Raw genomic sequence first — 20120 nt, 5'->3', positions numbered from 1 at the left:
AGGTTCCCAGGCTAGGGGTCTAATCGGAGCTGTAGCCACCGGCCTACGCCAGAGCCACAGCAACACGGGATCCGAGCTGCATCTGCAACCTACACCACAGGTCACGGCAACGCCAGATCGTCAACCCACTGAGCAAGGCCAGGAATCAAACCCGCAACCTCATGGTTCCTAGTCAGATTCGTTAACCACTGCGCCACAACGGGAACTCCATCATCAAAGTGTTTTTTGCAATAATTCACACCCCTATGAATGCACAGATTTGCACACACACACACACACACACACACACACAGACATACACATATATACACACACACACACAGTTTTTATGCTAAATACCCATTAATTTTGGTTACTATGAAGCTATTAAAAATCATATTTAGAACAATAGTGTCATGGAAAAATGTGCATGCTATATTGCTTTTAAAAGGGGGACTTATAAAACTGTCTGGGTAGTATAATCTAAAATTTGTTTTTAAGTGTGTAGTATATGGAGAAGAAGACTGAGAAATGCATGAAAATGGTGACAGTGATTTATTTGAGGTGGCTGGATTATGGTGGTTTTTGTTTTCTTTAGGTTTTTCTACTTTCTTTTGAGAATTTTGTATTACTTTTATACTCAGAGAAAACATATTTTTTAAAGAGATCTTTCTGGAGGTTATATGTGCCCCCCGAGGATGTTTAATGACAACATGTCAGATTAAATCCACGATTTAGGAACTTTTGCTCCAGCCAAATCCAAGCTGTTTCCCTTTCTTGGAATTGTGGCCCCCATCCTCAAGGGGATGAATTATACATACGTGTGTGTGTTGGAAAGGCCGAGCTGCTCTTAATCCAGCAGCAACTTCCATTTCAGACACTTGTCCCCAGGGCCGGGGAGCACGTTGGGGGGGGGGGGCGGTGAGCAGGGGGTGTGCTGGCTCCAACAGGCTACAGTTTGAGCACAACAACCTGACCATCGGACCAAGGCAGTTCTCCGTGAAAATCACATGAGAACTTTGACTTGGTGTAAAAACAGTTAATTCTTATGCTCTCCAAGCACATGTTCCCAACGCTAGGAGTCCTGCAGGGAAATAAATGCTTTGTGTATTTTTGGTTTGTTTGTACAGAAGTGGTGACAACAGGCCTATAAATTTATTAGCTGAAGTGACTGGAAACAATCTTTCCAACAAATCTTGAAACTTGTACTTCAGCCTAGCTGCCCAGCACTTCCCATCTCCCTGCACCCCCTTCACCCCAAGTTGAGCAAGCTTGTCTTTGCCAGCTAAACAAGATGAACAGGAGAGAGAGCTGGCGGCTTCCCACTTGGAGGAATATTTACAAAGTAGTATTTTTTGGGGGGTTTTGTTTTTGTTTTTATGGCCACACCTGTATCATGTGGAAGTTCCCAAGCAAGGGATTGAATCTGAGCCGCAGCTGCCACCTACACCACAGCCATGGCAACACCAGGTCCTTAACCCACTACACTGGGCCAGGGTTCGAACCCTTGCCTCCACAGCAACCTGAACTGTTGGAGTCAGATTCTTAACCCACTGTACTATGGTGGGAACTCCTATAGTGTTTTACAAAGAGCAGGTGAAGTGGTTAGTGCCGACTAAAGCAGTAAATGCTACAGAGATGAGAGTCCAGGCTTGTTGAATGGCAATTATTTACTTAATAATTGGTAAATGGAATCATGGGAGACTTCCTGGAAGTGGCAACTTTGAGCCATGTTCAAAGAGGAAAAGGCTCTAAAACAGGGCTTCTTGGAGTTTAATACACAGAATCCTCTGGGAATCCTGTTAAACGTAGGTTCTAACCTAGTAGGTCTAGGGATCCGAGATTCTGCATTTTTTCACAAGCTCCCAGGTGGTGCTGATGCTGCTGGTTTGAGGGCCTCATTTTGAATAGCAGGGATCTAGGTAAAGAGAGGTTTGTGCCCCTGGTTGCATATTAGGAGCTCTTAAAACCACCCAGGCCCAATTCCAGCCCAGACCTACTACATCAGAGTTTCTAGAGGTCAGGCTTGAGCATCAGCGCTTTTGTAAACTCCCCAAGGAATTCTGATGAGCAGTCCAGTTGAGAAGCCCTGTTGCAGACACAGGCAACTCCTTCCTGTGCCTTTCGAAGGAGATAGAGGGGAAGGGAGAAGAGGAGGAGATGCTCAGAGAGCAGCAAGATCAAGGGAGATGAACCACTTTTAAGGTCCAGTGAGGAACATCCTGATGGAGGCTGACAGGGACTCCCCAAGCCTGGTGCTCTAGGTATTTTACACACCATCACATTTAATTCCAGCACAGCCCTGGGAGAAAAGCATTATTATCTCCATTGTACAGAGGAAGAGACTGAGACTCTGAGAACTTAGTTTGCCTGGTTCACCCAATTAGTTAGTCCAGGGCTGGATTCTGCATCCGTATATTTCTGTAGTAGCCTCTCCTTCCCCAGGAGAGGGAATCAGGAAATCCTATAGGAAGGAAAGCTCTTTCTTGGCAAATTGGGGTGGTCGCCAGTGCCGTCATTTGCCGCTCTGTGTCCTGGAGATACACTTTCTCCACTCTACTGTCCAGGAGCTTGTAGGCTCAGAGAAAACTGAGGACTCAGACTCCCTGGCCCAGCCTGTCTGTTCACTGCACCAGAGAAGGGCATCTGCTCATCGGGAGAGGCAGGAAGATGGATGCTGAGATGCTTGCAGCCCAAGATTGACCCATACCATTTAGGGCAACCATGATGAGATCCTGAGTTTTAAAGCTGTTGAGAACTAGAGCTCCTAGAGCTAGACTTGGTTTGTTATTCCCCCTTCTGCTTCTAGCATCCTAAACCCTGCTGTGATGGACTTGGGGATGGGGAGGAGGGAGATGAGAGCAGCAGGGTTTCATCTTCCCTGGCAAATGGGTGGCTGGTGGAGAGGCTTTTTGAGCCAGTCAGCCAATCTGTTGAAACTGCTGGCCTTGGCCGATTGTGGCTGCTGACCAGGGGGCCATGTGCTCTCCCACTTGCCCTTTCCCAGGCAGGGTCATTACTATGTGGACTTCTCTTGCCTTCCCCCTTGACTTCCTCTCTTCTGCCTATGGCTGCCCTGGGGTCTTCCCCCTACTCACCCAATATCACTGAATGGCCCTCTCTGTGTCTGCCCATCCCAGACGAGCATGGTGTCCGTGGAGGGCCTCACAAAGCTGGTGGACCCCTCCCAGCTGACAGAGGAGTTCGACGGCTCCCTGGACTACAACCACGAGGAGTGGATCGAGCTGCGGCTCTCCCTGGAGGAGTTCTTCAACAGTGCTGTGCACCTGCTCTCGCGCCTTGAGGACCTGCAGGAGATGCTGGCCCGGAAGGAGTTCCCAGTGGACGTGGAGGGCTCGCGGCGCCTCATTGATGAGCACACACAGCTCAAGAAGAAGGTGCTCAAGGCCCCTGTGGAAGAGCTGGACCGGGAGGGGCAGCGGCTGCTGCAGTGCATCCGCTGCAGCGACGGCTTCTCAGGGCGCAACTGCATCCCGGGCAGCGCTGACTTCCAGAGCTTGGTGCCCAAGATCACCAGCCTCCTGGACAAGCTGCACTCCACCAGGCAGCACCTGCACCAGATGTGGCACGTGCGCAAGCTCAAGCTGGACCAGTGTTTCCAGCTGCGGCTCTTTGAGCAGGATGCCGAGAAGGTAGGAGGGCTCCAGGCAAACCTCAGTGGGCCTGGGGAGGGGGCTTACATGGCTTTTCAGGGAGAGTGACAGAGGCTGCTAATCTAACTTTTTGATCAATGATAATACTTTTGTGGAAAATCTTTAAAAACTTGCCTACCGGTTTCAGCTGATATACATTTACCCCAGTCTTATATTTGGCCAATGATCACAGAGTTGTTTTTTTTCTCTTTTTTTTTCTTATTATTTTTTAATAGTTATTTCCCCAATACAATTTTTTTCCTACTGTACAGCATGGTGACCCAGTTACACATACATATATACATTCTTTTTTCTCACATTATCATGCTCCATCATAAGTGACTAGACATAGTTAGTTCCAAGTGCTACACAGCAGGATCTCATTGCTGGTCCATTCCAAAGGCAATAGTTTGTATCTATTAACTCCAAGCTCCCCAACCACCCCACTCCCTCCCCGTCCCCCTTGACAACCACAAATCTATTTTCCAAGTCCATGATTTTCTTTCCTATGGAAAGGTTCATTTGTGCCAAATATTAGATTCCAGATATAAGTGACATTGCATTTGTCTTTCTCTTTCTGATTTACTTCACTCAGTATGAGAGTCTCTAGTTCCATCCATGTTGCTGTAAATGGCATTATTTCATTCTTTTTTATGGCTGAGTAATATTCCATTGTGTATATATACCACATCTTCCTAATCCAGTTGTCTGTCGATGGACATTTAGGTTGTTTCCATGTCTTGGCTATTGTAAATAGAGTTGCAACAAACATGCGGGTGAATGTGTCTTTTTTAAGGAAAGTTTTGTCTGGGTATATGCCCAAGAGTGGGACTGCTGGGTCATATGGTAGTTCTATGTATAGATTTCTAAGGTATCTCCATACTGATCTCCATAGTGGTTGTATCAGCTTACATTCCCACCAACAGTGCAGGAGGGTTCCCTTTTCTCCACAGCCCCTACAGCATTTGTTTTTTGTGGACTTATTAATGATGGCCATTCTGACTGGTGTGAGATGGTATCTCATGGTAGTTTTGATTTGCATTTCTCTAATAATCAATCAGTGATGTTGAGCATTTTCCCATGTCCCTGTTGGCCATCTGTACATCTTCCTTGTAAAAATATCTATTCATGTCTTTTGCCCATTTTTCAATTGGGTTGTTGGCTTTTTTTGCTGTTGAGTTGTATAAGATGCTTGTATGTTCTACAGATTAAGCCCTTGTCTGTTGCATCATTTGAAACTATTTTCTCCCATTCTGTAAGTTGTCTTTTTGTTTTCTTTTTGGTTTCCTTTGCTCTACAAAAGCTTTTCAGTTTGATGAGGTCCCATGGGTTTATTTTTGCTCTAATTTCTATTGCACTGGGAGACTGACCTGAGAAAATATTCATAAGGTCAATGTCAGAGAATGTTTTGCCTGTGTTCTCTTCCAGCAGTTTGATGGTGTCTTGTCTTATATTGAAGTCTTTCAGCCATTTTTAGTTTATTTTTGTGCATGGTGTGAGGGTGTGTTCTAGTTTCATTGCTTTGCATGCAGCTGTACAGGTTTCCCAGCAATAATTGCTGAATAGACTGTCTTTTTCCCATTTTATGTTCTTGCCTCCTTTGTCAAAGATTAATTGACCATAGGTGTCTGGGCTTATTTCTGGGTTTTCTATTCTGTTCCATTGTTCTGTCTGTCTGTTTTGGTACCAGTACCACACTGTCTTGATGACTGTGGCTTTATAATATTGCCTGAAGTCTGGGAGAGTTATGCCTCCTACTTGGTTTTTGTTCCTCAGAATTGCTGGCAATTCTGGGTCTTTGTGATTCCATATACATTTTTGGATTGTTTGTTCTAGTTCTGTGAAAAATGTCATAGGTAATTTGATAGGGATTGCATTGGGTAGTATAGCCATTTTTACAGTATTAATTTTTCCAACCCAGGGGCATGGAATATCCTTCCATTTCTTTACATCTTCTTTAATTTCCTTGATTAATGTTTTATAGTTCTTGGCATATAAATCCTTTACCTCCTTGGTCAGGTGTATTTGATTTCTTGGGGTGCAATTTTAAAAGGTATTGTATTTTCGTATTTCTTTTCTAATATCTCATTGTTAGTATGCAGAAATGCAACTGATTTCTGAATGTTAATCTTATATCCTGCTACTTTGCTGAATTTGTTGACCAGTTCAAGTAGTTTTTAAACCTCCCCTTGTGTAGTGTTTATTATGTACTAGGTACTGTTTTTTGCACCATGTATAAATTAATTCATTTTAATCTCTCGAGATTCCTGTGAAGTAGGTATGTTATCATCATCCCATTTTATGGAGGCAGAAACTGAGAGGCTAAATAACTTGGCCAAACCAGGAGGGGCAGCATGGCTGCAGAGTCCACTGTTGGACACTGCATGCCATGAGTGATTCAAGCCAGCTGAGCAACAGAAGTAACAATACTGTTACCAAATTATTGTCCTGCAGTGTACTCAACTACTGACAGAGCACTTCTGCATACAGAGTCTCGTTTAATTCACGCAGCTCTTTGATCCTCTGAGGTGGGTGGTGGTGTCTTGGCTGAGGCGGGGAAGTGCGTACTCTTTGATCTTGGGGCTACAATGGCAGACTCTTCCGTTTGAAGTCCAGGGCTCTTCCTGCCATTCCACTTCTTTCTGGAGGTTTTTCCACAAATATTGTGCACTTTCTGAAGCAAGACATTGTTTTTCCAGTGGTGAATTTTCAAAGCTTTCGCCTTGTCAGGGGAGATACGAGAAAGTGAAAAAGGAAAATGCTATACAGTGCGGCTTTGCTGAGGAGGCAAAAGTGTCTTCTCTAGATTCTCTCCAAGCTAAAGAATAGAATTTACTGTTATATACACTTTATGAAGAGTGAAACGGGGAGTTCCCTTGTGGCACAGCAGATTAAGGATCCATCATTGTCACTGCCGTGGCTCAAGTTGCTGCTGTGGCATAAGTTTGATACCTGGCCTAGGAATTTCCCCTGCATGCTGTGGGCACAGCCAAAAAAAAAAAAAAGAAAAAAAAGAGAAGAAGAGTGAAAGTGATCCCATATCAGCTTTCTGCAAATAACTTATATTTAAATGCTCAGTACCACTCAGAGTACCATGACCTCTCAGAGTAACCCATAAGTTTGACAGATAATACCTGTTATAATGGTTTTGTGTCTTTTAAGAGCCCATATTGAAAAATGTCTCCAGGTGTTTTAAATGATCAAATCAGGATATAAAACTCTATATAGTTATGATCCCTATTTATGTGGGAGTGCCAGCTTAGGTATAATTGGACTGCAGAACCCCCATCTCATATCCAAGTGATGAGAGATAACAGGTCAGGAGCCAGCTGCTCTGTAAAGCTAGAGGCAGGTACTTTGGCTCCTGTGACCAATGTTGGAAAGGTCTGGAGCATCTCCCTTTTACTTGAGGTCCCTTCTGCTCTGGGGCAGGGCATCTGATTTGCCGCCTAGCCTGGGTGCCTGTTTCAGTGAGCCAGGACCGAAGGGGAGGCAGGGGACTTGTTCCCCCTACATGTGTTTTAGAGTTTGAGGCACTTCCCTGCATCCCTGAAGCTCAACAATAAGGGAAGCCTGAAGAGGTCACAGTCAGTGCAGGGCTCCAAACAAAACAAAACAACATAACCTTGGCTCCAGAAGTCCCCAAGTAGGGGAGATGACATTCTAGAGTCAGCCTAGTGCCAGTCAACCAAGCGGTAATTGCTGCCACACATATATCCTCTCAACTCAGGCTCGTAAGAATTGGATGGTGTGTCATTATTCCTATTTTATGGTGGAGGAAATGGAAGCTCAGAGAGATGCTTGCCCTGCCCAAGATCACACTGTGGGTTGGACAGAGCCAGTGTTTTGTCTGTCTCCAGAGCCCACCCAACCTCTTACCCACTAACCCTACTATCCTGCCGCTCCTAGGATCTGCCTCATGCTACCACTGGACACTGCCTATTAGCTCCTGAGCCCCCTGGCCCATGATGGCTCTAGGCTAAATCTCAAATTCCCACCTTCCACTGCCCATTTGACAGCAGAGGCTCTTAAGCTTTCCATGCTCTGGATCCCTTTGGTCTGGTAAAATCTATGGACACTTCCCAGAATGCTGTTTGTCAATGTACAAAATAATATAGGAGTTAGGGGAGTTCCTGTTGTGGCTCAGTGGTAGCCAATCCATCTAGTATCCATGAGGATGTGGGTTCAGTCCCTGGCCTCGCTCAGTGTGTTGGGGATCTGGCATTGCCATGAGCTGTGGTGTAGTTCACAGAAGCGGCTTGGATCTCATGTTTCTGTGGGTGTGCTGTAGACCAGTGGCTACAGCTCTGATTCCACCCCTAGCCTGGGAATTTCCACAGGCCATGTGTGTGGCCCTAAAAAGACCAAACAAACAAACATATATATAATATGTGTTTTAAATATGTATATTTAAAATTACATTATTATACATTATTTTAAACATATATTTTAATATATAATTTTAAATATGTATTTTAAATATTTATATATGTATGTATGGATTGGAAAATTATTGAAATACAATCATTAAAATGTTTAAAATATAACAGCATATGTAATTCTTTAGGAACATGTTAAATAAGAAGATGGACTTGGTCTTATAACTACCATAATTTTAAAGTAGTGATGAGCATAAATAATATTTCAGGGCAACAGCTGTGATGTGATAGGAAAATGTGTGTGTTTCCATTGATGTCAGCGGCCCAGGTACTGGTAACATTAATGAAGTTTGTTGGCGACATTCATAATTGAAGAGAGTGCTATATTTTAGTTAGAGGTTAGTGAAAATAAAGATGTATGTTTCCTATTCAGATATAATATCCCTGAATTCTGTGCATAGACTCTAAGGGTCTGTGCTTATACCTTAAAAAGAATTGTGTGTGCAAAGTTCCTGTCACAGCTCAGTGATATCAAACCTGACTAGTATCCATGAAGATGCGGGTTCGATCCCAGGCCTTGCTCAGTGGGTTAAGGATCTGGTGTTGCTGTGAGCTGTGGTATAGGCCGCAGATGTGGCTAGGATCTGGCATTGCTGTGGCTGTGGCGGAGGCTGGCGGCTGCAGCTCCAATTCGACCCCTAACCTGGGAACTTCCATGTGCTATGGGTGCGGCCCTAAAAAAAACAAACAACAACAAAAAAGAAATGTGTATGCATGTGTGTTTGTGCACATGAGTGTGTGTGGGGGGGGGTGGGGGGGGAGAATATCACAAACAAAACAGAGGGAATGAAAGGACGATGGGAAGAGGGTAGCCCAGGAATATTTCAATATTGAGTCAGTGGTGAAAATTGCTCAGGCTTGACCCAGCTGCCACAGAAATGTACTGGGTGAGGGACCGGGGAGAAAAACAGCCTTTTTAAGTTGCTTCAAGATTAATTTAAAATATCTGTGCAGAACTAAGTGCCTGAGCCCTTGACTTATTTGGTGTTTTGGAAAGGGGTGAGGAGGGTGGTGGTTTGGGGAAGAGGCTTGTGTGCAGATCCACATCTAAACAAGGGCCTGAGGAAATAGTTACTGCATGAGCCATGTTTTAGCCTCTTCTCTGGTGGGAGGTTTGTTGCAGGCCTCTAATTCCAGATCTGGGAAGCTCTTGGCAATTGGAGAAGTCTGGTGATCACCCAGCTTCTATTTTTGCAAAGGGGTGGGCACCGAGTCGCCCCTCTGGCCCCGTGGGTGACAGCTTTTTTCCCAGGCTTTGAATAATGGCAGTGCTCCCAGTTACCAGCTGGTCTTGGGGGGTGAAGCCACCCCTCACCACCTTCCCCTGACCTCTGTGATGCCCTCACACATTCCTCATCTTGGGGGTGGCAGGCAGGGAAGGAACCTTTCTCTCCTCCGGTTAAACACTTAGAAAGGAGGGACTCTGTTCCACCAATAATTCATAAAGCAGGCCACCCATTCACTTAATCAACTTCTGTTGAGCAGCTGTTGTGAGCCCCAAACAAGGCACGTGGATAAAAATGAGTGAGCCAGAAGCAGCAAGTTGTCATCAAGTCCTATTTATTCTTACTTGTGTCTGCTGTGTGTGCCCCACTGTGCTAGGCACAGCCTCTGTGATTAGGGAGTTCTCAGAGAAGGGGGATATTGCAGCTCAGGAATAACAAGGGGGCCTTCCCAAGCGATTTGTGGGAGAGCTGAGTAATTCAGAGGTGATTCAAGGAACATACAGTACATTTTGCTGGAAGACAGGCACCTGGGCCCTGGGCCCTGGGCCCTCTGGTCTGTAACTTAATGGGCCTGTCCTCCAATGTGGTCACTGAACACAGGCTACTGGCTCCTCATTAGTCAGGCACAGAGCATGGCTTTCTTTGCAGCCCTGTTTCGCAGCTGGTTTCCCCCTCCCTGCCCCCTGACTGCAGTGTACCCTGTGTGATGAAGGGCACATCCCATTGCTGGAGAGAAGGGAGGCCTCATCCCCAGTAGGGGACAGTTTGTGATGTAAGGGGTCATTAAGTAGCCTTGTTGTAGATGTCTCCTTGGAAAAAGGAAGGGTGGGTGCTGCTCAGTGGAAGGTTCTCTCTGGCCCCTCCCACTTCCTAGGTGCCTAGGGTACACCTTAGAATGGTAGAACTGGAAAAGACCTCGATGTGGAAGCTTACCTCCCATGCACTGTAGGCAACCAGTCCTGTCCTCCTGATACCTGTCTGCATGCTGATGCCAGTGGTAAGTATCACAAATTGCCAAAAACACTGCTCCATCTGCCTTTCGATCTGGAGAAGGCCCACAGTGCTCCAGTCTTTTTAGAGAAGGGAAAGTGCTTAGAAGGGCTCCAGTGCATACATAGACTTAGCTGATGGAGGCCTCTTTGTCTACTTGGCTTCTGAATAAAGGAGGCTAAACTGATGTCTACCCAGAGGCCTGTCCTCTCATCTTGCTCAAAGCCATTCTGGAAAGGATTATCTTCCCACTTCCTGGGAGAGAATCCCCTTAAGAATGAGCAGAGCTACGCAGTGGGGCTTCCAGTATTGGAGCTGTACTTATTATTGGTTTATACCCACGTTGTGTTTATTTTGTGTGTAAGCCTGTGCTTGGACACGACCACAGCAAGGTCTTTATCACCACGCTTTGGAGGATATTTAGCTGCCCCACCTCCTCTGTGACCAAGGCATCTGCCAAGGTGAGAGCCTCTTCTTTGCTTAGAGGAACCTGGTCTCAATGGCTGCCCTCACCACACCACCTGTGGGGACAGTCTCTTTGGGAAACCTAATGTTAAATACCTTCGTGCATGTTCATCCTTGAGTGGTGAGACTCTGTTCACGGCCACAAGTGCCCTGTCCTTGCGGAAATGGAGCTGTGTTAGTGCGGAAATGGAGCTGTGTGGAGCTGGGATGTTCTTACCTCTTGGGAGACCATAGACACAGCTTTAACCTCTGACTCCCATTTGTCTTCCCAACAAAACAGAGATGAAGAATTGGGCGTAGCTCAGATTTTGACTTTTTTCCTGCTTCCCCACGGCACTGTTCTCATGTACCATATTCTGTCTTTGTGAAAATGTCTTTCAGTGGGAGACGTGGAGTGGCAGTATACATGCGGTCATGGTTGGGGGGCGGTGGGGGAGGAGAATAGGCTTGTTAGGGTTGTATCACAATCTCCAGAACAGTTTGGTGAAGACCCCCACTCACCCCAACCCAAACGTAGCTGCCATTCCTCCTCCCCTAACTTGCCACACTACAAGATGTCTAAACCCCTTATAGCTTGACAGTTCTATAGTAATTTTTTGCCATTTTGCTATTCATCCCCCCCGCCCCCCCCGTATATCTACAGTTGGCTCATCTCTCTTCAGGGTTGTCACCTTGGGTGATGATGGAAAATAAGAAATTTTCTTGGCAAATAGAACCATAATCTGTTGAAGGCCTAAACGCTGTCAAAGTTGTTGGGATAATTGAGTGGGATGACGTGTGGAGGTGCCAGCCCTATGCCTGGCCCAGATTCGCTACTCCCTAGACCTTGGCTTCCCTCCCTTCTCCCTGCCTCATTTCAGTCCTGATTTATTCCTCATCCAATGCCCACTGAGACCTCGCAGTGTCGTCAATGCAGTCTTCCAAGTGAACTTGCTCCAAATAATTTTCAGTGATCCCTCACGGAACGAAATCAAGAATTGAGTTTTGAGAGAAGTTGGCAGTTATGTGGGTTCATGGGGACCCCCCAAGCTCACTAGATTGTGTGGTGCCCCTGGGTCATGCATAAGACAAGAGCACCGAGGTCAAACTGGGGTCACATCTGATGGGTCAGGGTTGGAGGTGCCACTGCAGGGAAAGGTCTCTGGAATACCAGGGTCTGTCTTTTGAAGCCACAGAGGAAAGTGATTCTCCCCAGGGGGATGTGATTGTGCCTTCCCATGAACCTTCTACATCTGAGACACTTGTCCCCTCCTGCCGTGCATTATAGCAAAGAACAGATCTGTCTTATTCTCCTACCACCTCGCAGCCAGAAGCACTTCCTATAGTCCATCCAATTTTGATAATCTTGGAGGTCTGTGCAAACAAAATAATGTTACGTTCATGTTAATCACCCTGAGAAAATGCGTATGGGGCCCATGTAGTCAGCAGGGTGATGCACTGAGGGTTATGTGTTTATTGTTTCTGCTGTTTGTATGTCCTACTAACTGTACTAGCAATTCAGGACCTCTGCAGGATGCCCTGTCACTGGCAAATTATGCATTGCTGTTTCTTGCCCTCTTCCTCTGAGGTATAGCAGTTCTGATCACTCCCCAGGACCCAAAGCAGGGCTGAAAGTCTCATTCTGCTGGGGTTGACAAGAACCTGTGGGGCCAGTGTGGACGTAATGCACGCCCCCTCCTCCCTTCCCCACACTTGGCCCATTGATGCTTCTCTTTGCCACCTCTCCAACCCCCATCCCCCTCCAGCCAGCAGTGTCATTTGTCAAGCTGAAGTGACATTGTAGTCATTATAATACCAAATAGCTTTTTTTTGAATGCTGGCTTTTAAAGTCTTCTCACACCCCTGGCCTTAGAGATTTTCTGATCTAGCCCTTCCTTTTACATAGGAAACTTTGATCCACAGCAAAGACCCAACCAGAGCCACCCAGTTGGTGGTTCCTCATTTGGTCTCCCATCTACTTTGTGTGACAGGCCCAGGGGGTGGATGTGAGTATCATTTTACAGGGGAAAGGGGAGACTTGGGAAGGCTGGGATACAGCCAGGTGGATGACAGGAAGGTGGGCCCTCTGCTTTGAGGCTGGGGCTCCTCCTCCTCCCCCAACACACATACACACACAGAGACAGAAATACACACAAACCTTACCTTTGCCCTGCAGGAGAAAGGGCACATATGCTAGCCACCTAGGAGGTGGCTAGAGGGGCTGGGGCAGAGTAGAGGTTCAAGGCCACCTGACCTGTGTCGTTACCTGCTCTGGTCAGAGGGCAAACACAGATTGGACCTCTAGGGGGTGTGCTGACATATCTCTGTGATTCAATTGCCTGAGCCCTTGGTGTTGGGAGGGACTTCGGGACAAGGTCTTTGCTGAGTGGTTTGTAATTTCCTGATTTTCTTTTTTTTAAGAAAGTCTCCCGGGACCCCTCGTTCCTGCCCTCCCTCCTCCTAAGGGGCCCTTAACCATGGCCCTGCCACCCGCTACTGACTGGGCTCAGGGCGAGGAAGTGTGTCCGTGTCCCACCCAATACAGGACACAGTGTCCTATATTATTTCCAGCCTGCTGGTCCTGGGAATCTCTACTTATTTTTTCTCATTTCCTCCCCTTGAACATTAGAAACATTAGATTCCAAAAATAATCCAAGTCACAATGTTCTGCAGGCTGCATGTGTGAGTGTTTTCTCCCGAAGCTGTTTTTCCCTTCCGTACATCCTTTCTCCCCTCCTCCTTCCCTCTGCCGCATGTTCAGTCAGCCCCAGTGTCCGCTGAGGTCGCAGGCCTGCATGGGAACTGTGGGTGTGGAGGGCAGAGCAGAGGAAGGCATGGCAGGAACGCTGGGCACGGGAGCCTTGGCTTCCTCCCAGGTCTCTTATGAGGAGCAGGAAGGGGTTGGGACTTGAATTATTACATGTGAATAGCCTGCCTAGGGGGCCTCTACTTATGTATGGACCCCACAGTGACCCTTTGGAACTGAAAACATGGACATTGTGTTAATAGTACTTTGAAGCATCCAGATGGTCACCCTGATTCTGTCCACAGCAATTTAGGTGAGCTAGGAAAGAAAGATCTTATCAGAGAAAGACATTGTATGAGGCACAGGGAAGTAACTGAGAAACATTCATTGATTCATTCATTCCTTTGTTCACAGATAATGAGCATCTTCCATATGTCAGGTCCTCTGCTAGATGCTGAGGACCTGTCCCCACCTCAGGCACTGGATAGGGCAATAATGTGGGCAAGTGTAAGGAGAATCAGTTTCAGCATTGCTGTGAGTCCCAATCCTTGTAAGGAACCACTCCAGTGGTTCAAACCTGCTGGAATGTCAAGGTTTTATTGCTTACTGGGCAGAGGTTAGGGTTGGTTGGGGGTCTGCTATATGGAGGGAAGAGAGTGTGGAGGTGGGCCAAGAAAAAAGAAAACATATCCACTCTATCCCAGGAAGGGAAGTGGAAGAAATGTCTTAAGTAGGCTTTTTGAAGAATGAAAGATATTGAGATACAATTTATTAAGTGAAAAAACAAGCTGCATTTCTGTTTGAGGTAGGGATTTTTAAGATTTCTTTCCAGGCATTTTACTCTGAAGAATCCACTTTCCTTCCTTCCCTTCACCCTCTATCCTCCCCCCTGCGCCCCCTCCACATCCTCTTCTGTCCCCGCTCCCGTTGGCGACCCTTTTCTCCATGCCCTTGCACCTCCTCTGGCCTGTGTTATGCAGCCTTCTAGGGTACAGCCCTTCTCTCGGAACTGGTTATTTCATTTCCCTCCTGTGGTCCTGCTTCCTCCCTTGGGTGGTGCCCTGTGGCTCATGCCTCCCACGGAGAGCAGAGAGCGCGCAGGCCAGAAGACCCAGCCAAGTCTAGAAAGAGCACTGACTTTGCAGTCACAGAGACTTGGGTTTGAATCCCAGCTGAGCCACTCGCTAGCTAATGGACCACCTGTAGCCAGTTCACCCTCTCCGAGCAGTTTCTTTATCTGTAAAATGTAGATTTTAATACACATGTTATGATTATGGTATGGATTAAAGAAAATGTATGTGAAGCATCTTGTATGTTGGGAGCCCAATAGGTGCTCAGCAGATGGAGGGTTAGCAGCAATGGGTGGGAGCTGGGATCGGGAGTGGCAGAGAGGCCTCGGGAGGAAGGGCAGAAAGTACACAGTCATCCCCAACAGGGTGCTGGGGCATGTGGCGGGCAGCAGGTGGGAGCAGAGCGAGGAGGTGAGGTAGGGGCTTGGTACCTGGAGAAACTAGTAGGAAAGAGAAATTGGAAGCATGTGCCCAGGTTGACAAGGTTTTAGAACACTGCTGCTAAAGACAAACCAATTAAACAAGTGCCGGATACTGTTCTGGGAACAGGCAGTTGCAAGATGAACTGGAGTCAGGCCTTTGCATGTTGGAGAAGGGGCACTGGCACTGGCACACAGAGAGCTGCTGCTGCCTGGGGGAAGTTGATCCGAGTACCAGTTACTATTGTGGGGAACAGATGGGGAAAACATTGAGCCCAGGTTGGGGTGCAGGGCAGGGAAGAGCTCGAGCAAAAGCATGGCAGCCTCAGAGGTACAGGGTGGGTTCTGGGACCATCCACTGTCCACTGTGGCTAGAGCTCAGGCTGCGTGGGGAGGAGTGTAGGAGGGTGATGTCCACGCCATGCTAATTACCAGAAGTTAAACAGGGTCCGAAATCTAGTCATGCTGCTTCCTGAGTAACCAGGGACCTTGAGGGAAGCTGGATTCTTGCCCTTCTTGGTACAGAGAAAACAGAGTATTGGTTCCCTCTATGCAAATCAGATGGACTGGCCGGTCCTTCCTCAGTGTGGCATTCATCCTGTCCTAAAATATTTCCCTGAGACACCCCTCATCCTGAGGTGTCACAAGGAGGTGCAAACCAGAGGGGCCTAGAATGGAGGGTGAGACTGGACTTGGACATTCAGCCCCACTCCAGGACATTCCTTCTGTGCTTTGCACAGGCCCACCTTATCACACCTGTGTTTACACCAACCTACCCTAGCTGGAGGCCCAGCTACCCTCCCCACTCTTCCCCTTCTGGATATGGTCTTTCTTTCCTCTGGGCACCTTTCCATAGTCTTTCTCCAACCCCCTCAAATTGGCTCTGTTCCAACCCATGTGTGTTGCAAATTCCTAGAGGTCAGGGCCAGTGTCTTAGATAACTGTGTTCCCCAGAGGCACACAGTCAGTGCCAGATAAAGGGTGGACCATGGCACAGTCTGTACTCACAAGGCTGCCTGAAGGAACAAAACTTTGGTGAGCGTTCTGTGCTGGCACAAGAGCACCACCTGCTGCTGAGTGGTTTCAAGGGATGTCACTGCAGTGCTCTTGCTGAGGTTTTAGTGGGGCTGGGTGAGGGGTGGCGTGGGGGGTGGGAATTGAGAGAGATTGAGAGAGATTTGCAGGCAGGGAAATACTAATCCAAGTGTGAGCAATGAGGTGACAACGGGAGAGGTGAGGAGAGGGGCAGACCCTGGAGACACTTTAGGAAGTGTCCCTTTAGGAAGAAAGGGACCAGGTGACCAAATAGATGTCAGGGAGGAAGGAGAGCTTAGGTAACCCCAAGGCCTTCACCTTAGGATGGCGACTACAGGACAGCAGTGGAAAGAGAGCCCAAAAATACTTGGGGAGAAAGATCAGTGATGAAATTCAAATGTTAATTCCTCTTAAAGCACAGAAAAGTCAGAGAGGTGGTGATGAGTTACTGTAACACTACCAGGAACTATTTGGTTATTGCATTTCTGCCCTGCTCTTAAGGACAGTGGCATTATTTAAACACAGGAATTTACCTTAGACCTCTGAATTAGAGTGTTAAAGAAGTGGAGGGTTTTGAAGATTGGGCTCCTCATTCCAGAAGTCTTTGCTGAGCTCCTCCTGTGGGGTATGCTTTGCCAGGTAGCACCTGGAAGCTGGAAGCCTGACCAGGCATCTCCTCCTGGGTATGCCTGAGCCCAACTCCCTCAAGGCCCCTCAGCTGTCCTGGCCCCCTTTTTCAAGCAGCTGCTGGAAGAGGGCAGCTAGCTCTCTTCCTCAGCTCAAGGCCAAACCTACCTGGCAAGACCCTTTCCAGCACAGCACCTGCCCCCCCCCCCTCAGGTGGGAACCATCTGATCTGCATAGAAGGGACTCCTTTCACCCATGTGGAATTTTTTTCCCAGATGTGCAAGTAATTGCCACAGCTGATTTTAGGCTGTGTGGGAGGACTGGGTGAGAATATCCAACAGACACTCCATTTTTGCAGTAACAATAATAGTTACCATTTACTGAGTATAGCTTTTATGCCAGAAACAAGCATTAGCTCATCTAAATTAACTTGCCAGGGGACAGAGCTCAGTTTATGCCTAAATTTAGCGCTGGGATAAAGTTGGGCACTATTTTCTCAGCTTGAATAAAATAGGGTTTGACCTCTTCAATTTCGCATTTTGGGAAGTGAATGAACATTCCCTCATGCTGTTCCTGAAAATATTTTATCATCATCTGTGGTTCAGATGGAAGGAATTCAGCCACTCAGAGTCAATATCCCAGGGCTGCCCGGCCTGACTCCTGGTTTGGCTGGTTCTGTTTCTCATGTGCTTGACTTGCTGGCTCCTGGATGACCGTTCCTTCCCCACTGCGGGGTAGTGTGTGTGTGTTGCCAGTGCTACAGGAAATTCAGGCCATCCGGGCAGGCAGGCTGGAAATAAAATGCAAAAAAACAAAAAAAACAAAAAACGTTATTCAAAGTCTGAAAATATAGATATTAATAGTAGACTTGGACAGACTTTTTCTTACATTGCTTAGCACAAGGAGGGCAAGCCCACAGAGAGGGGCCTTTTAAGGCCTAACAGGAGCGTGCCCATTTTCAAGGGCAGTGTGTGATTTTAGCATGAAGAGTTGCAGCCTGGGTTTCTCTAATCAAAAGGCATGGCTTTTTGTGACTGCCAGCTTATCCTGTCTGAACCCAGAGGAGGTGGGAAGGAAGTGGTGGGCATTCAGTGTCTGCTGTGTATCATGTGCTATGCTGGGCACCTTCCGCATGTTGTCTTTATCTCCTCCTCTGTATTGATCATTTTTGATCCAGACATTGAGGGGTTTATAAGAAAAAGGAGAGGGGAGAGTAAGGGTGGGGAAAAGAACCCTCCATGGGTGAGAGGTCTGTGATGTGCTGGTTGGGTTTTGTTTTGTGAGCTCAGGGCTGGCTTGGACTCCTCTTTGCAATGAGATAAATGACTGTGTGTCTGAGGGCTTCCTTGTAGAGCCCCAGTTCAGAGTTAGAAGGGAATTTGACCTGACGGCTCTCTTTTGGTGGGTTCCTCGTGGCCACTGAATAAAGGCCTTCTGCCTCTGACCTTTGCCTTTCCACCTAGGCCCTCCCTACCTCTGATCATCCCTTCTCACTCCCTCTGACTTCCTGTTCTAGAACCCCCATACCATCTCTCACTCCCTGCTGTTGTAGCCTCTAGGGCTTCATTCAAGTACTCCTCTCATTTTGATGCCCTTCCCATCTATACCTACTTCTCCTGAATCTGATTGTCTTTCCAGTATTGTTCAGCTGTTGCCACCTTCTAGGAATCATCCGTGCTTTTAACCTCTCTCTGCCTCTGACAAGTTGGACCAAGTCCTTCTCTGCTATCAGCCAACTGTATACACTTTTCATAGTACTTTTCACACTTGAAATTGGCTGACTATTGAATACATTTGTCTCCCTCACTGACCTTGATGTTTTATCACTAGTTCCCTATCCAATGTCTGGAATACAGCGGGCACTCAGTAAGTGAACAGAATATTGTCCTAAGCATCATGAGCATGTGACTATATACAGTGGGCACTCAGTAAGTGAACAGAATATTGTCCTAAGCATCATGGGCATGTGTTCTTGGGCTACAAGAAGCAAAACTGGACTCCGTTGCAGTGCTCCATCTTTTAATCCATTTATCCTTTTCCATCCTATTTTCTTTAAGTTGTTAATCATGGTTATCTTGAAAGCATTGTCTGCTAAATCATCATAGCCTGATCACCTCTGGATCTGTTTTTATCGACTATTTAATTTTTGAATTATTAGTCACTTTTCTCTGCTTCTTATGTCTAGTAATTTACTGGCTATTACAGATGATGTATGTACAGACTCTTGATTAGGTTATCCTCTAAATATTGTTTTGTTCTGAGCTGCAGTTAAACTACAGATCTTGAGCATCTTGAGCCCTGGTTTAGGCTTTGCTATGGCCAATCTGCTGCTGCTTCTCATTCTCTCTCTCTCTCTCTTTTTTTTTTTAATTTTTTTAGGGTGACACCTGCAGCATGGGCATGTGGAAGTTCCCAGGCTAGGGGTTGAATCAGAACTGTAGCTGCCTACTTATGTCACTGCCACAGCAACGCCAGATCCAAGTCACTTCTGCAACCTACACCACTGCTCGTGGCAATGCTGGATCCTTTAACCCACTGAGAGTGGCCAGGGATTGAACCCACATCCTCATGGATACTAGTTGGGTTCGTTGCTGCTGATTCAAAATGGGAACTCCTGCTTCCATCTTTACATTAATCCTAGGGGCATAGCCCTTATTCTTTTTTTTTTTTTTTCTTTTTACAGCTGCACCTGCAGCATATGGAAGTTCCCAGGCTAGGGGGGCAAATCGGAGCTGCAGGCCTGTACCATAGCCACGGCAATGCTGGATCTGAGCCACATCTATGACCTATGCTGCAGCTGGTGGCATAGGATCTTTAACCCACTGAGTGAGGCCAGGGATTGAACCCACATCCTCATGGAGGCTATGCCGGGTACTTTATCCACTGAGCCACAATGGGAGCCACCATAGGGGCCTAACCCATTGAGCCTATAGTCCTATTTTTAGGATGTATTTCTTACTCTTACACTCTGGTCTTTCAGGGGTCCCAGCTGAGTGTCCAGAGTGTTCCTCAAAGTCCCTTAATTCTGTTTGATTTAGCGCTCCTAACATTTCCCCAGCAGTGTGTAACTCCTAATGTTTCTGTTCAGCTCTCCACCTCCCACAGCTATTCTCTGCTAGACCCTCTGGAGTCTTACCTGGCCTATACACAGCTTAAGATTCGGCCAAGGACCTGGAGGAAATTTTAGTGAAGATTTTTAGGACTCCTTTTCTTAGTTCCTTTCTCTCTAACGTCCTATCACCACAATTACACCCGCCTTACCAGCCCTGAACTCTGATTTCTGGTTTTTTACACCCATTAAGACTGCTGCTCTCTGCCCAGCTCCTGTTTCTCTCCTCCACAGGTTGAGAAATACCATCAGGGAGAGAGCCAAGGTGGATATGGGGCTTACATGATATGTTTCCCTTCCTTCAAAGATCCTTGGTTGGTTGTTGACCAATACTAGATTAAATGCGGTGGAGTTAAGTTCAGTGCCAGTTACCCTATCAAAAA

General features: G+C 46.9%; 1 protein-coding gene across 4 annotated transcripts in view; it reads left to right on the top strand.

Moving 5' to 3' along the window:
- KALRN (kalirin RhoGEF kinase) overlaps nucleotides 1-20120 on the top strand; it is a 697683-nt gene that overhangs the window by 228443 nt on the left and 449120 nt on the right. For all 4 annotated transcript variants that reach the window (XM_047790542.1, XM_047790550.1, XM_047790490.1 and 1 more), the window contains exon 5: nucleotides 3120-3632. In XM_047790542.1, coding sequence (XP_047646498.1) covers nucleotides 3120-3632 — 513 coding nt within the window. The remainder of the gene's footprint in view (nucleotides 1-3119; nucleotides 3633-20120) is intronic.

Source organism: Phacochoerus africanus, chromosome 1 (genome assembly GCF_016906955.1).
Source record: "Phacochoerus africanus isolate WHEZ1 chromosome 1, ROS_Pafr_v1, whole genome shotgun sequence".
NCBI lineage: Eukaryota > Metazoa > Chordata > Mammalia > Artiodactyla > Suidae > Phacochoerus > Phacochoerus africanus.
This window is presented reverse-complemented; position numbering and strand designations above follow the sequence as displayed.